At 33.9% G+C, this 18,480-nt stretch overlaps 1 protein-coding gene across 1 annotated transcript; it reads right to left on the reverse strand.

Moving 5' to 3' along the window:
- Positions 1-509: 509 nt before the first annotated feature.
- On the reverse strand, positions 510-13,916 carry LOC130217236 (solute carrier family 2, facilitated glucose transporter member 5-like). Its single transcript, XM_056449305.1, has 12 exons — positions 13,803-13,916; positions 13,533-13,631; positions 12,532-12,689; positions 12,327-12,451; positions 12,100-12,252; positions 10,090-10,215; positions 8,110-8,297; positions 7,867-7,977; positions 6,503-6,604; positions 3,413-3,488; positions 3,034-3,161; positions 510-1,704 (listed from the first exon to the last, which is right to left on the reverse strand). Exons 1-12 carry the CDS (start codon positions 13,842-13,844, stop codon positions 1,477-1,479), a joined length of 1,536 nt encoding a protein of 511 aa, XP_056305280.1. The 5' UTR covers positions 13,845-13,916; the 3' UTR covers positions 510-1,476.
- Between the last annotated feature and the right edge of the window lie 4,564 nt (positions 13,917-18,480).

The raw sequence follows: 18,480 nt of genomic DNA on the forward strand, positions 1-18,480 counted from the left end.
AACTGCTGTTGACAGCAGGAAAGACCAGAAAGAAACACAAAATCAAGTCGAGTAAATAATGTCGCAGCACACAAAACTGAGAAGAAACCTGAAACTGAAAAAGATGCGTGTAATTGTGATGATTTAGATTGTTGACATTGAGATGAAATGTTTTACATTGTTGAAAAAGTAACAGTTATTTTAAAAAAATACTAAATTTAATGTGAAATATTTTTATTTGTGTATTTATAGTCAGTGAAATATTTTTCAGTGTTTATTAAACTCATTTGCTCATTGTCTGTTCTCTTTTAAAGTCTTTAAATTTAATATTAAGACTTCAAGGAACAAACAATTTAATGGGGCATATAATGCAATAAATATGACCATATTAATTACATAAAATTAACAGCTGCAATGATTCAAATATTTAGCACAGTCTTGTATGCTTAATGTGAACAAGAAAAAATTTCAATCTAAAACATTAAATAAATGTTATAGAAAGCAAAATTATAACTTTCTTAAGCATCAACATATTGTTACAAACCCATTTTTATTTTTTGTGATTGTATGTCTTGGTAAGAAATGCTTCAATTAATGATTTACCAGATAGAACCTTATAACCCAAAGCGAAAAAAATGACTTTTTACAATTAGAAGGTTCGATCTGCATTTGCCCTGTTTTTTTAACCCCAATTTGCAAATTTAAGAGAATTTTGATCATTTACATTTAGAGTACATTTAGGGTCTCTGTCATGTTAATGTATGAAAGAGAACTGTTACACACATATTACTTGCCATATGGAATGCAAAAACTTTGAAGCTCAATATCTCAAAATCCTTTAGAACGCAGACAGAACCTTATAATTCTGAGGTGACGATACGTGATAATATGAGGCAAAAAGATATGATTATAATATTATATCACTTCTTAGAAAGGAAATAACAAGTGAAGTAATTTTGTTAAAACAATACTAATAAAGGTTTGTTAAATAAAAGCCTTAGATATTTATATATCCACCCGAACATGCATACATTTATAACATACTAAATATAGTACTACAGTGTATTTAAAGGTTAACCGGATCAGATCATTTGATCTTTATGACAGCAAAAAAAAAATGAAAGGCTTAAAAGACAAATGATATCAGTAAATAATACAAGATATTTTCAAAAATAAAATATATTACTTTTTAGTAGATGGTTACATCAATCACTAATACTTTACTGAAATTGGCATTGCAGCAATACACAACAACAACAGCAAAAATATAAAAAGAATACAAAAAGTATTTGTAAGAAACAGGCACATGCATTTTAAACCAAAATATACATATTATTCTGATTTTTACATTTTCTGTCATTAATCCGAATACAGAATCCAATAGAAGGCAAAATATAAGTATTTTTTCAACACAGGACAGGACAACAGGATTAAAACATAAAAGATTAAATCATTACAGATGCATGAACATGTCCTGTGTGAGTAACTCTTACCCATTCAGAGAAATGTGCTGCTAATTTCCTGTCCGCGGTTTCCCTCTCCCGTCTCTTTCATCTTAGAGTCTGAGGCCTCCGCCATAATCTCCACCTTGTTTCTCTGAGCAAACAGCTTGCTGGTCTCCAGGAAAGTTTTGTTTTTGGTCTCTGGGATGACAATCCAGATGTAGATCAGTGTGGCGAGGCAGATGCAAGCAAAAATGATGAAGCTGTATGGGCCCAGGCCTCTCTGTAAACACACACATGAGGAACACATTTCTCTTACTAACTCCTTCAACTCTTCTTTGATGATTTGCTTTGATGATGATTATTTTTTTAACTTCTAAAAGATTTTTCACTGATTTCCTGACAAAACTGAGTAAATCCTCAAAAACTGATGAATTCAGAAAACCAAATTAAATTAGATTAGATTAGATTACAAGGCAACGAATGCAGTTTAGGTCTAACCAGGAGTGCAATAGCAGCAAGTGCAGGATATAGGTATAAGTTATAAAGTGTATTTATAGAAAAACTATGGATGATATTTATGGATGGATGTACTATGAACATTACATACAAGTTAACTATGAACAGAGATTTACAATAGATGAATATGTGTACAGGTTGGTGCAGAACAGCGTCTGTGTTAATTTTCATAATTCAGGGGTAAAAATAAGCCTAAAAACACCTTTTCACTGATATACTTCAAGTGAACATTTATACATACACTGTAAAAAATGCTGGGTTCCACGCAATTCCTTCATGTTGTCCCAACACAAATCGATTAAACATAAAACAATTAAGTTGTCCTCCCCCAAAAAACTAAAGAATTATGTTGGTTCAACTCATTTTAAATAAGTAGTTTGAGTAAGTAACAAGCAGCAAAAGTAAGTTTAGAGTGTATTGGGTGAAAATGTAAGTATGTGCTGCACACTTTTCTTTTATTAGCTATAAATATAAGTAATGAGAAACTAGCAGTTCAGAAAGCAAATGCTCACTGCTCTACTAAAATATTTACACAAGATTTGCAAATCAGCACTTGAAGTTATGTCACTTTTATGACAAATTGATGAGCAATAAAAATGTCTTGGCTTGTTCCTATATCCCGGTGGGGACTCCCATCATAGACATAATGATGTTTCTACTATATAAATTGTATATTCACTGTATATTCTATCCCATTACCCTTAAATCCTTGAATATGCATTTTTATTCTATGCATTTTTAACATTTTCAAAATACTCAACTCTGTGTGCTTTAGAAGCATGGTTACCTGTGGGGACCCCACCAGGATACAAAAACAACTACATACACACACACACATCAGATCATTAGTTTCTCAGATGAAAACCGCTTCAGTGAGCTTAATATATGTATATAATGGTGCTTTTTTATTGTTTACAGTAATGGCATTGTAATGGTGGAAAACAGTACTTTCTTTGATTACTTGTTATTGAAAAAGTAACACTTTTATTTATAAAGCCATTCTTCTATGACTGGAAATTATGTCTTTTTTTAAAATCTTTTTTGTTTTCTAATTTGCCTGAAGTATATTAGGACCTTAACTATGACTTCTGACCTCTAGAAAAGGGAAGACCAGGCCGACTGTGAAGTTAGATAGCCAATGAACAGATCCGGCCACCATGAAGGCTGCAGGTCTAGAAGACTGCCGGAACATCTCGGTGGTGATTACAGTGGGAATAGGACCTGCGAAACGATGCAGCAAAGGCTGTCAAAATGGCATATTCTATCATAAGACACTTCATCTTTTATAGAGATTGCTTGAAACACTGTGCTGCTTTTACAATCTGTTTTACAGCCACTTTAAAGCACTTCTCTCGCCTTCACTCCAGAGTTTTAATGTACAGTCCCAGAAACGGCTGAATAAATCTACTGCCATTCCTCACCAAAGAACACAGCAAAAATAAAATGCCCCTATGGGATTGGCATGAACTCACTCGGACCGATGGCATGTCCGATGACGTAAACAATGACACAGACGATGCTGACGTAGGGGATCCAGTCCAGTGTAGTCTGTGGGTGTAAAGGGCAGCAGTTATTCTTCCACATTTATAGCCTTGCATTTCACATATAGACCCAAGAGGCAAATCTGTCAGGAAGGCACATTCACAGCTCCAAAATTAAAATCTCTGCTGGGACTGAGATTTTACTACACCTATAGCACCCGTCTGTCTGTAAACAAGAATTTACTACAACCATAATAGACCATATAAAGAAACTCCCTTTAGAAGTTTAGATTGGCTGGTCATAAAAACAAACTCTTAATAAATATATTGTGGTTACTTGGATGATATTATTCTGAACAATATTTTAATTAGCATACACACTTTTAAAGGTCCTGGAAAATTAAAAGTGTTTTTAGATGTTAGTATCAGTAGTTTTGGAGATATCTACAGTTTAAAACTAGCATTTAGAAGATATAAACTCTCTGTAGAAACACTCTTCTCTCATATGCACCTGACACCTTATCTGAACTCCATCTTACAAGAACATAATAATGAAAATGATTGTTACTATTAATTGAACGACAATCATGTTGCCCTGCTTGTTTCAACCTTAAATAACTCTTGCACAATATTAAACCTTAAAGGGGTGGTCCACTACAATATCATATTTTAAACTGTAGATGATGTGTAATGTAGCTGTGTGAACCGAAACAACATTTCTGGAGGTAATATGCTCAAAGTTCAATGCAAAGGGAGACAGTGGCTTTAATAGAGTTAGCTAAGCAAAGCCTACAGCGAAGGAAGTTTGGGGACTACAGAAAAATACATCTGGGCTAGTGAGATCACAAATGCTTCAGGTTAGGACACACATTCACCCTGAGCAACGAAGGGTCGTGGCCAGAGGAGCTGTAATGTTACAGCAGAGAAAGCTAAAATGCCGTCCAAAGGCTGCTATTTCCACAGAGCTTCTTCTGTTTCTGTATTTGGGCTTCCAAAGGACACGACACAAAGAGAGAAATGCTTACAACTTAATTTAAATTATGTTCCAGAGAATTATAAAAAGATATAGCTAGCATTTGACAAAGGACAGCTTTCATAATCTCTCCCAGTTTAGTCCTGGATATGGCTATAAACTCCTGTGTATTGTGAGCCACAAAGTTTTTTTTTTTGTTAAAATTGCAAATTACACACACGGTGTCTAGCGTTAACAGTATGTTGTAGCGAGGAGGTAAACAAGGATTTAAACAATGGGAAATGCTGTTTGGCACTGCTAACAATCAAGCTAGAAATTCATATTTATCCGTGAAAACCCTGTAAACAGCCACAATCTTCAGCAGCGCTGCAGTGTCTCTCTATTCAGCCGCTTTCCGTGCATTCTACATCTCAAATAACAAACTTGCAAAAGATATGAGAACACTTCATATTACTTGAACATGCTTATTTTGAATATATGTGAAAAACACTTGTCAGGTTTTATTTGAGAGAGCAGGCAGGAGGTTCAGCTGTGTCCTTTTCATTTTCTGTCACATTCAGGCACAAACTGTCAGGGCTAACAGCTACTGTTCACACAGCGCAAAAGCGCATGCTTGTAGGGGCGTGATCTGGTGACGTGGAGCCGATCCACAAATTACAGTACAATATGTTAGCTGACCAATCATTTTCTGTAATTAAAGTAAGATATATGAAAACATAACGTGATTTTCTACAAATGAAGCATAAACACACATTTGTTTAACATCTTATAACCACAACCAAGCCTTAAAAATACACTCTGGACCACCCCTTTAAATACCTCTTTTGCACAACATCCTGCACAACATTATTTAGTCTTATGTAAAAGTACTTGTATAGCCTATCTTATGTATAGTTAAGTATCATATGTTAGTTATGCATAGGTTTTATAAAATAGCTCTGATGTTCAGTGTTCTGTGTGTATTTATCATTAATGTATTTAGCACCATGGTCCTGCGACATTTCATTCCTCTGTATGTAGAGGAATGACAATAAAGTTCGACATGACATGACTTGACTTTATATAAATCTGATTTAAACACCCAAAGCTGGCAGTTTGTCACTTCCACCTAAATGGATCAATGATTTTTTTTGACATCACCTCAGTTTCTCATCAAATCTTCTGACCAACCAAATGCTATAGTACCTGTCCTGCCCCATTATAGACACTTCTCATTTTCTTTCCATTTAATCTAAACCACTCTCACTGGCAGAGCTGTGATAAAAACATGAAACACATTGGCTGGAGTCGAGAAGCGACTATATGTTCTGCCCTGTCTTCATGTTTCAGTTGAGATTACGTCAAATTTCAAATAAAAAAATGCACATTTCAAAGCACTTCGCGGGACCTTTAAGAGATGACGAATTCCCTCAATTCTTTTAGGAAATGAATTTCCTCACCATTTACTCACACTGAAATGTTTCTAAAATTGTATGAATTTGTTTATCAATAAATCACAGAACAAAGAATGTTGGAAGCCAGAAGCCAATAGTTACAATGAAAACCAATGGCTGCTTTCCCCCCAAACTCTTCAATACAACTTTCTTTATGCTCAACACAAAAGAGAAATTCAAACTGGTTGGGGACCTTTTAATGAGTCACACAATTCTTGGGCCAGAAGTAAAATTTAGTATCTGGCACAGTTGTTAAAAATTGATATGTGGGCCATGTAAGTTTGGTCTATCTTGACCCACATTTAAAATACACTATTTTTAAATAAAGAAAAAATTCTATCAATTATGTTGCTTCGAGAAAAAGCACCCCCATATGGCTGCAATGCTTCATGGGTTTATCAATTTCATTGCAGTCATGACACACCAACATATCTGGCCCAGTTCAGGCCCAGTTATGGGTTATTAACTTGGATGACACTTGGCCCAGATATGGTTCATGTTTGGCTCTTGTCTGGAAGCTAGACTTCCAGTCATGCACCGTAATTAACTGCAGCACGTGGGCCATGCAAAAGCTAATTGTGTGGGCCAGAGCTATCCCAGAGAAATTTTGCAATGTGGTAAGCTGTTATGTTTAAAGGAGAAGAAGAATATTTAAGAAATGCAACATCACTTTACCTGAAAGTAGAGCGCAATGGTCAAAATAACACAGGCTGCACAGCAGATGCCAAAGCCGATCAGTAGCAACAACTTTCTTCCAGATTTCTCCACTATGAACACCTACAGGAACAGAACACCACATTTTTAATGCTTCTTTGTGAAGAAATATGCTCGTCAAAAAGCCAGCATCGAATTAGTTCTCCCACAAATGAAAATTCTGTCATCATTTACTCACTCTTTACATGTTTCAAACCTTTACGAGTTTTTCTTCCGTTAAACACAAAAGAAGACATTTAGAAGAATGCTGAAAACTTGTAACCGCTGACTTCCATAGTACAACCCCTGGCAAAAAGTATGGAATCACTACTCTTGGAAGATGTTTATTCAAAAAATATGGAATCACACAAATCTAAGAAAAATTATATGGAATCACCATGTACTTTGCAGTTTTAAAACAAACAACTGTATCTGATTTCAATTGCAAACTGGTTTGCAGTTTAAAAAAGAGCACTTGCACACCTTAGTGAGGTGTTGAACCAAGATGATTGACATAACTCATGGCTCCAACACAAGAGATGTCAGTTGAAGCAAAAGGGAGGATTATTAAACTTCTCAAATGTAAATCTTCGTGAAATGTTACAAAAGATGTTGGTTGTACCCAGTGAGCTGTGTCTAAAATCTGTACCAAGTACAAATCAAATGGGAAGGTGGTAGAAGTGAAGCATACTGGTAGACCATGGAGGACAGAGACAGAAAGCTTAAAGCAATATGCCTTCAAAACAGAAAATGCACAACAAAGCAAATGAGGCCTGCAAATAGTCCAGACCTCAATCCAATTGAAAATCTGTGGTGGAAATTAAACAAAGTGGTCCATGACAAGGCTCCAACCCTCAAAGCTGATCTTCAATAAGACAAAGTTGGAGACAGATTGATGAAGAATACCTTTAATATATGCCTCTGATAATTCAAGCTGCTCCTAAAAAGTACTAGGGGTGTTTTTATTTGGTGGTTCCATATAATTTTACCCAGATTTGTGTGATTCCATATTTTTTTCCTCTGTTTGATCTGTAAAAACAGTTGAAAATGACTACAGTGTTCTTTGGATTGTTGAATGGAAATAGTTTTGTGGCATGTGTGTGTTTAGTTTTTTTTCTACACAATTAAACATTTGAATGAGCCAAGAGTGATGATTCCATACTTTTTGCCAGGGGGTGTATTTGTTTTTTATACTATAAATTTGTATATTTACATGTTTTCAGCTGTCTTCAAAATATCTTCTTTTGTGTTCAACATAAAAAAATTAGTAAATTTTCCTTTTTGTAGGGGTGAACTATTCCCTTAAATCACAAAAGCTGAACAAACTAAACAAAAGAGTGGCTTACAGCTGTTATGGTCATGAAGACATTTACAGCTCCTGTCCCGACAGTCACATACTGAACATGATCTTCACTCACTCCTGCTGAACTGTAGATGCTGTCAGCATAGTAATAAATCTGAGGAAAGGGTTAAAGCTATAATTTAGTTGCCCAAACCTATTAGAAATATTTAACCAGCACACTCATGCTTTCAGAGAATATGGTGTGGGAGATAATCAGCCGTGTGCTGTTATTCAGACTGCTGCTTACAGCGTTGACTCCTGACAGTTGCTGGCCCATGTTCATGAAGATCACAGACAGCAGCTGCCAGCGCAGAGAGCGGAAGGTGAAGAGGTTGAGCAGAGAGAGTCGACCTTCTGCTCGCTCCGACTGCTCCTCAGCGCGCATCTCACAAAGCTCCTCATCCACGTCCTCACAGCCTCGCAGACGCTGCAGGCCTATAATACAGTCAGTTTAAGCACATTCACTGTCATGCAGCTATTCAGATATGTTGCTTAATTTTGAATGAACCATTGTATGCATTAAATCACCGCCCCGGTACCGGGACATTTAAGTTTACATCACTTTTTTGCACTTGAATCCTGATCTAATTGACAACATATATATAATTGGAAATGTCTAAGACTTCTGAATACATATATTACCAGTTTTTTGTTTTTTTGTTATGTAGGAAGGGTAATGGATTAAAACATACTATGGATACAACCTGTCGGATCATTTACAATTATCAGAATCAGAATGAGGAAAAGCTTTATTGCCAGGTATGTTTACACATACGAGGAATTTGTTTTCATTTCAGAAGTTTCCACAAAATGGCAGTGACAGGACAATAAAACAGATAATAAATGAATAAAAAAGGTAAGAATATACAGTTTTGGCAAATTGTACAGTACATTATTATATACAATATTGTATGTATAGCTATACTATGTGCAAATTAAATGTTAACTATGTGTGTTGTTAAATAAATAGGTGCATGTGTGTATAAATAGTGTTTGTTCCTCAATTAAACAAACCAATCATGACAGACTATATATCATTTGAAAGCTAAAAATGTGTAGTTTCCATATCTGGTGACAAATTTTTAATAGATATTACTGAGCAACAGCTATTTATTAATTTGCAAAAGGATACTCTTCAGAGTCGTAAAGCATTACTTTGTTACAGATATCCTCATGTGAAATTTCATTTAGATGTGTTTTAGAGGCTTAATTCAAATCAAACACCACCAATCTTCCAATACTACTTTACAATTTTATGTCTACTTTACAAACATTGTCAAAAGTATTAAAAAAGCATCTCAAAACATAGGAGGCGCTGTTGTATGGACATCAATGGAAACTGGAGGTCTGCAAGTGGTGATGTTTGGTACTGCAACCAAACAAAATCTTGCTGTTAGCTCATATTTTGAGATATCAATTTTTAATTTGGAATATATATAATTTGTTTAGATATTTAGCTTTGATTTTCTGTGAATTTTCAGGCTAAATCACGTTTTATAAAATACACATTTTATGTATTATAATAACACATACATTTATTGTTTTATCATTTTCAAAAACACAAAGGCACACAACTTTTAATTTATTTAACTTTTTGGTTAAATCTGTGCACTAATGCTTTGAAGATTGGCAATTTATTCAATTGAACGTCATTTTTATGTCTATGTTCAAAAAGTAGGGTTAGCCAGTTAAGGGTTTAATTAAGAATTAGCGAATGAGCTGTTTTAAACTGTGACACATTCATTAAGCGAACTATTTATATTTACCATTAAGAAAGTGACTCACACATGCACTGTAAATCTCTCGATTTGTACCTGAATGAATCTACTTTTGAATGAATCAGTCAAATGAACACAAAGCCAGCTAAAAAAAACACTAAAACTCCAAGAGTATGGGATGAGTATGGGAATGTCGCCATTTAGACAACAATATTTAAATAGTTTCAATAACAAAATATGTTAACAAAAAAGGACTAAAATGCTGATTAAGAAAAGGTTTTTGCACTTAATAAGGTAACAACAAGGTAATTTCTTCGGAAACAATAAAGCATTGAAAATTGTCCAAATGTTGTAAACAGATTGCATAAGTAATCGAATTGATAAAGGCTACCATACTCCACCATAAAGCCTCTGTAATCTTGATGGGTTCATCATTGGTGCACATCGCACTGTGAAACTCATATTGTCTTTGTGTGCTCTGACATGGGAGACTAAAATAACTCCTGTACCTTTCCTGGCAGTTTTTTCATCCCCCTTCTGTATGAGCATGTAGCGAGGGCTCTCAGGGAAGAAAGGCAGAAGCAGCAGCTCAATGGCAGCTGGAATCCCTGTGAGACCCAACATGATGGGCCAGCCTAGAGAGAGAGAGAGAGGGAGAGAGAGAGAGAGAGAGAAAGAAAGAAAGAGAGAGAGAGAGAGAGAGAGAGAGAGAGAGAGAGAGAGAGAGAGAGAGAGAGAGAGAGAGAGAGAGAGAGAGAGAGAGAGAGAGAGAGAGAGACATTGCACATCACAACCAGCAGGACTGCAGCATCTCATTAAACACAGAATGCAAGAGTCCACAAAAATGGAGGTTTGGTATATATCTCAGTTGTATATAAGCCATTATGTACTACTAATTCTGTAATTACAAATTTAGGATATACGAATTTAAGGAACTAAGCAGAAATAATGGGAATGTATTACAAGCATATTACTGCACTAAAAAAAAAACAAAAAAAAAACAGTACCAACGTTTTTTATATTCACTGAAATAGATATTTAAATATGTTAATCAATTACAAAAACTGAAAGTGAACAATAAATGTAAATTGCAACTCGTTTTTTTATTAACATTTATATAAAATTATTAAAAATGGTTTTCTTCAAATAATATGAAATATATTACTGAAATATGAGTTTTTTTAAAATTAAATTTCTTTAAGAATATATATTAAACAGTAAAGAAATCTTTAACAGGTTACATAATAAATCATATATAGGCACATAATAAGTGATCTGACATGCTAGGTGAAAACAAGGGAAAATAAAGGCACCTATTTTACCCCTTTTTACAAAATTTAAGATAAGCCTTTGGTGTCTCTAGAATGTGTCTGAAAAGTTTCAGCTCAAAATACCAAGCAGATTATTTATTATAGCCTATAGAATCTGCGCAATTTGGTGTCTGAGTACATTCTAGCTGTTTTGTAGCCTGTGGCTTTAAATGCAAATGAGCTGCTTTTCCCTCCCACGTACATGTCTGATTCTTATTCGTTGCGTCAGATAAACAGCAGTCAGGGACAGAGACAGACTTGGATGAAGCGGAAATACAGCTCATTAGTCAAAAATACCAAGTAGGTTTATTTCATTTGTGGCGGAGTTTATTCAAGCCTTTCTGAAATGATGAGCCTCACACAAATGCCAGTTGTCGTTCACACACACGCATATGCGCGTTTACTGACACCATGTGGCCATGGTGATTATAGCGGTTAAGAAATACTGTGATTTTACTGTCTTTATTACAAACATGCTCTGTTGTAAAAAGGCTGTAAACTTAGAAAACTCAAAGAGTTGGAACAGATATTTAAATCCCAGTTTCTTTGCAAAAAATGTTCTGTGGGCCTCAAAATCACTGGGATGTGGATCCTATTTTAACATTTAACGTCAAGAGATTTAAAAAAAATAGACTTGTTGGATTTATAGCACTTCAATATGACTGTGGACACACTATACCTACACACAGGCCTGTCCAAACTGCTTACAAAAGATGATTTTCATCATAAGTGCCCTTTAAAATAATTATTGTTTGAATTACTAAATAAAATTAACAGAATTGATGAGCTTTTGTTTCTTGACAAAACAACAAAACACATTTTCTATCTACTTGACTTTATAGGAATTGTTATATATAATGGCAAGTAAAGTATTAGAGTTTCTGAAACAGCATATAAGATTTGGAATTTTAAGAATTGCTATTTATTTTATCAAATAAAGATATATTAAATTAGGAATTTCAAAATAAGTTTCGCACATGCAAACACCTTAAAGGGATAGTTGACCCAAAACTCAAAATTCTGTCATCATTTACTTGCCCTTGATTTGTCCCAAAACACTCAAACAGGTTTGGAACAAGTCAAGGGTGAATCAATGATTGCTGAATTTTTACTTATAAGTATGCACACTGTTAAGAGTCCTGTATCAAACTTATTTGCACTATTGCCTCAAAAAAAAAAGACAAAAATCCCATGCACGTCGGAAATTACCTTCTTTATTTCCAAGGATACTGCGAATACCAAATATCTGGGCAACAAGAATACCAACGGTGATGAAAAGCTGAGGGACAATCCCGACGGCCCCTCTGTAATTCTTAGGTGCGATCTCTCCCAAATACATGGGCACCACATTGGAAGACAGACCTAGAAAACACAGCCACACTGTCATGCTTAAACACACACATGATCCACACTGTCAGGTGGAATATATTACTGACCTGCACAGATGCCCACCAGAAAACGTGCGACAATGATGATCTCGAATGACCCCGCCACTTCACTCACACCCATCATTATAGCAGGAACAATAGAGAAGATGTTATTGAACAGGAGTGTGCCTTTTCTGTAAGCCAATCAACAAATATGGGAATAAACATTGGGATTTAATACAATGCTCTGGCAGAAGCTGTCATTGGATGTTACCTTCCAAATTTGTTCACCAATGGAGCCACCATGAGAGAGCCGAAGAACCCTCCCAGTGGATACATGGACACAGTTACGGACCACAAGAGGGTGAGGAGATTGTCTGACATTGGGCCATAACGATCAACATATATTCGCCTGTAGAACTGCTGCATCTCCTTTAAGCAGAATATTAAAGTTTATCAGAAGTGAATGATTACATTTGCATATAATATAATATAATATAATATAATATAATATAATATAATATAATATAATATAATATAATATAATATAATATAATATAATATAATATACATGGCTGATATACAAATATTTTAAAATCTGAGACCTGAGGGTTAAAAAAAATCCAAATACTGAGACAAACGCATTTAAAGTTGTTCATTATTAATCCAAAATGTAATTTTTAGATATTTATGGTTTGAAATTTACAAAATCTCTTATGTAACACTTTTTAAATGTAACATTCTAATAATTTTCGGTATAAGAGATTCTCAAGAAATTCAACCCAATATAATGTATTTTAATGCTGCCAAAAGTATACCCGTGCAACATAAATATCCATCACATATAATATAATAGGATAGGATACGATACGTTACGATGCGATATGATGTGATATGATACAATATAAAATAATATAACATAACATAACATAACATAACATAACATAACATAACATAACATAACATAACATAACATAACATAACATAACATAATACATTATAATATATACATGAATGATATGCAAATATTTTAAAATCTGAGACCTGAGGGTTAAAAAAAAAATCCAAATACTGAGACAAACGCATTTAAAGTTGTCCATTATTAATCAAAAATGTAATTTTTATATATTTATGGTATGAAATTTACTAAATCTATTACAATCTTAATTTAACATTCTAATGATTTTCGGTATAAAAGATTTTCGAGAAATTCTACCCGTGCAACCTTTATACCCGTCACATATAATATGATACAATATGATAAAATATAATTACAGGGGCAGGTGAGTTGACCACAGCTACATTGTATCCATATTGAAAAGATGAACCAAATCCCGCAATCAGAGAGGCTGCAGCCAGGATCAGCGTCACCTTCTGCAAAATTGCATAAAGTTTAAACATATAAATGTTACTCAAATTCTACATTAAACCACATACAATCTGCAGCACACTGGAAAAGGCAAACAAATTCGTGTCTTTCTACTAGCTGTCCAAAAAAGACAAGTATCTGTAACTTAAACTTAAATATAAATCAAAAGTACTCACCCCCTTCCTTTCACCTTTCTTCATGTTCACTTCTTCATCCATGGTTTAAAACTACAGTATGTCCAGAGAGAACACCTCTTAAAAGAAATGACTGCTGATTCTCTATACTGTACTTTGGACATTGGAGCCAACCCTGAAAACCAAGGTTAGAGTTGTTTAGTATTAAAGCAACAGATATAGATAAAAGCAAGCTATACTTATTTGCACCAATATGGAAAGCACATAACATTAGAAGCATGATTTATTGGGCTACTGGCACTCTTTATAAAATCATTAGGTCTTTATGAGTTTCCAAGCATTCCCTTGATTGAAAGTTTTATCAAATTACACATAAACGCCTCTCTATATGTTTGCCCAACACCATATTAATAATGGAAGAGGCCTTAGTGATGTGTTCAAGACTCATAAAAGAACTTTTGCTACGTGTTTAAACTACATATTTAAAAATGAGTTGAAACAACACAATTCTTAAGGATTTTTAATTGTTTTTTATTCCATACACTTAAATTTATTAAAGTATTAAGTTAACTAAATTGACATATGTTGGGACAACATGAAGGAATTGTGTGAATCCAGCATTTTTTACAGTGCATAGTGATGTCAACATATATAAAAAAAAACATTTTTGATAAAGCATAATCATTTACCATAGGCTAACCTCTAGAGCATATTATAAACCTTCTATTATTATTCTGCAAAGCTACTTACAAACACTAACAGAAATACTACACTAACTACAGCCAATATCAGGTTTTTGTGTGTTTTAGATCTCGTGTTGACTAACCCTAGTTGGTGCAATGCTCTGAGATCTATGTCTCTGTATATGCACATTATATAGGCCTAATGCATGTTTTGGAAATAGTTTGAGGGTGTCTTTAAAACGTGTACACAATAATGTATTGTCAATAATGTTTCTGCTGCAATATTGTTTCTGCTCAAATAATGTTTCGTGTATATTCCAGGTGTATTCATGCTTACAATATATAAAAGGAAATGCGTATATCAAACTAGCTCCACTAAATTGTCTGTATTTCTTAATTACAATTTAGAGAATAAGCCAAAAATATCTTTAGAGAACACTTGCGCCCCTTAGAGGTGACAAGCGTTCATGCAAGTCTATCAATTTAGTCTTTACCTATATACTAAAACAAGTTACTCAGAAAACATAACTAAATAAATAACATTTAGATGTACCTTTAATTATGACAGATTCACAGAGATTAATAACTAATTGACGATTAATGCTAAACATTTTCACTGCTGGTTGTCCTCTAAGAGACCTCCATGCTCCGCTCAGGACACATCTAAGCTTCAAATTAGCATATTTTAATTAAGACCCTATTTATGATTAAGATAACTGGTTTACACCTGAGTTATCAAAATAATGGTAAATCACAGCTTTGCTTAAAAAGAATCCCTTGACTTATCAAAACTAATATTGGAGTTGGTAATTGAGTAATTACTCAATGTCATGTGCAGAAGAAAAAACAGTGAAGTCAGGAATAAAAGGATCACAGTAACCCTCTGAAAAGAAATATTCAGACTGAATTTTCTTATCCCTACACCTGCTGAAATAAGTGAATTCTAAGGGCTGCAAATGTGGCCTACTGTGCTTTCACTGAATCAGCATACAGTAACTCAAGTCTGAAGGAATTGAATTTCTAAATTGGTTTGCCCAGGGTAGTTCTTGTCAATCAAAACCTACAGGTTTCAGAAGACAATATCACATGTCATGTAGCTATACAAATAAACAACTATAACAAAGTCAAATTAATCATTATCAGACACAAGGCAAATTAATTACAGTAAAGTCCAATGACGTGATCCAGAATGCTGTTTACAACAAATGATTAGATTTGTTTTGTAATAGCTCAAACTGAATATGGTACATGAATAAAGAAATTAAGAAAGAAATTAAATTCATGATTTAAAGCAAATGAAAGATTTAAAAGAAATAGCATTTTGATTTTATTGATTTTATTACAGTTTTGATAATTATTGAGTATTGTAACAAGTGTTGTGAAAATGCAACTTTAAAACTTTCCAAGTTACTCAAAATGTAAAATAGTTCAGCAATAGATTGACTAATGTTTGATTAACTTAATTATTTTATTTCTCTAAATAAGGGGTGAACAAATTTATCATGAACGATTGGTTACATCTAGAAATTTTAAGAAATGGTTCACCCAAAAATGAAAGTTCCAAACCTGTAAGAGTTTCTTTATTCTGTTGAAAGATGAAGATGTAACCATTGACATCCACAGGAAAAACAAATACTATGGCGTTTGTTGGTTACAGGATTCAAATATTATTTTGTTTGTGAACAATTAAGTTTGGAACAGTTAAAGAGTGAGTGAATGACAGAATTTTCAGTTTTGGGTGAACTATCTCTTTAAGGCACAGGTGTCAAAGTTCCTGGAGGGCTGCGGCTCTGCACAGCTTAGTTCCAACTCTAATTAAACAATTGTGTGCTTTAGGCTTGTTTGATACAGATAGGTGTGTGTTGAAGCAGGGCTGGAACTTAACTCTGCAGGGGTGCAGCTCTCCAGGAATTGAGTTTTACATCCCTTCTTTAAGGCCTGTGATAAAAAAAGCTTAATTTTTAATGATATATTGTCCCATGAACATTAATAATCATATTTATGTATATTACAATTCCTAATGGAGTCATGAAGAGATGTGGAAAATTTTGGATAGCTAACTAAAATACGTTTTAAAATATTTTTTGAAACAAATTATTAAAGTATAGTGTATCTACTGTCAAGCTACTGGAAAAATGGCTAAGCATCACAAAATTATCATTCCTCAGAACATGTTGGCATTGAGGCTAAAGATTCATGTTCATGATTTAGGCACGTGGTCAACACAAACAGGAGCCTTGATCATGAGCAAGAGTCATGATCTGGAGTATTTCCTGCCAACTGGATACTAGAGAAGCTATAAAAGAATTACTAGTAAATTAGATTTGAAACAACTGTCAAATTAATAATTGACAACTGATACCCAGACTGTAGTTAAAATGTCATGCACGTGTGAAGCATGCACTAAACCAAGGCCACAGTATACAGCACTATTGAAGAAATGGTTAATTCAACCTGAAATGACAAATATTTTCTCAATTACTCGTTCTGATGTCATTCCAAAGCAAATCCTTCTTTCATTGAAAAGCATCCTCAAAATAGACCATAGGCCTTCAGTTGTTCAATTGGAATGTTATCAAACTAGCAGAAACGTTTGTATGCCTGTAAAACAAAAACAATGCCTTGATTTAACAGTTTAGTCTTTGTGTCAGTATAAGGCACATGCTCATGATGCCCTCTTTACACATTCATAAATTCTTTCAGTATGGGATAGTAAAGTGTTCATTTTTTGTGCACTTGTCTCTGAATCTATGTGGAAGCTGTAGGCCATCCAGTAACTTCTCGCCAACAGTTTTATATGAATTTGGGCATGCTACCTGGCTCATATGCTGTTTTTTAAAGTATGCAATTCAGACGCACACACAAATGACGTTGAAACAACTCCATTTTGCTTCTATAGACGTGGTCAGAAATATCTGGTAAAGTATAAATCAAAAGTTCAAAACAGAATGGGTGAGTAACTTTGAATATGGCATGTTTTTGGTGCCGGTCAGTTTGAGCATTTTGATCTACTGATTTTTATCCACGTTCGGACTATACCATGGTCTTTGAGGGAGGCCCTTGCCACAGTGATACAGGCTATAATGCACACAGGATCCCTGCCCTTAAACAGCAATGTATAAAAAAATCCATAAACATAAAACAAATATTTAGATAATTGTAACTAATATTAAAAACAAAACAAAATAGTTTCGGTTCACTTTCTCGCTAAAGAGTGATTGTTTTCCCATCAATAACTTTCTTTGACCCTTGAAAATATCTATTAAGGGGTTTATTTTTACATGCACAAACAACAGGAGGAATACATTCATATAAAATCAACAAACACGAATATGTTTCACTTGACAACAAAATAACATAATTATTCTATTTGCTCTCTAAGCTCAAGATGATGGCACTAAGGACAGCATAAGCCTATTCTTTTTTATTTTACATAGGCCTATAGAATGTCTTGGGATCTCACTCCTCACTCCAGTAAAACAATCGCATGAAAGAAACACCACTGAAAGAGGTCCCATTTTACAAGATTACCTGTTTTTTTATGATATTTTTGCACTTTTACACATAATAATCCATGATCACACTGCACAATATTAAAAACGTCAAAATAACACATGTAGCCTAGTGAATGGAAAGAAAAATACTGTAAAGACTACAAAATAATATATATATATATATATATATATATATATATATATATATATATATATATATATATATATATATATATATATATATAATTTTCTTGGCACCCTTTGGGTCCCTAAGTTTAAACAACATTTGCAGTTGTCTCTCCCATATTGTTGATGACCATGTTCATCACATTACATTCAAAAAATGGTTTTTTTTGCTTGTTCAAACAACTTAATTAAAATGATCTGAAACAACACAATTTTTGAGATTTCATTGAGACAACTTAATTTCTTTATGTTCAATCCACATAAATTTGTTAAAAGTGTTAAGTTAACTTAATCAATTTGTGTTGGGTCAACATGAATGAATTATGTGAAACCCTGCATTTTTTACAGTGTATGGCC

Source organism: Danio aesculapii, chromosome 23 (genome assembly GCF_903798145.1).
Source record: "Danio aesculapii chromosome 23, fDanAes4.1, whole genome shotgun sequence".
Taxonomy (NCBI): Eukaryota; Metazoa; Chordata; class Actinopteri; order Cypriniformes; family Danionidae; genus Danio; species Danio aesculapii.

What these genes read in the sequence shown, in the direction of transcription:
- LOC130217236 (XM_056449305.1), bottom strand. Translation starts at nt 13,844, where the DNA reads ATGGATGAAGAAGTGAACATGAAGAAAGGTGAAAGGAAGGGG. An exon ending in AGAAAGGTGAAAGGAAGGGG is followed by an intron (nt 13,632 to 13,802) that starts GTGAGTACTTTT and finishes GCAATTTTGCAG; the next exon opens with AAGGTGACGCTGATCCTGGC. An exon ending in TCTTCATGACCATAACAGCT is followed by an intron (nt 6,605 to 7,866) that starts GTAAGCCACTCT and finishes CTGTTCCTGTAG; the next exon opens with GTGTTCATAGTGGAGAAATC.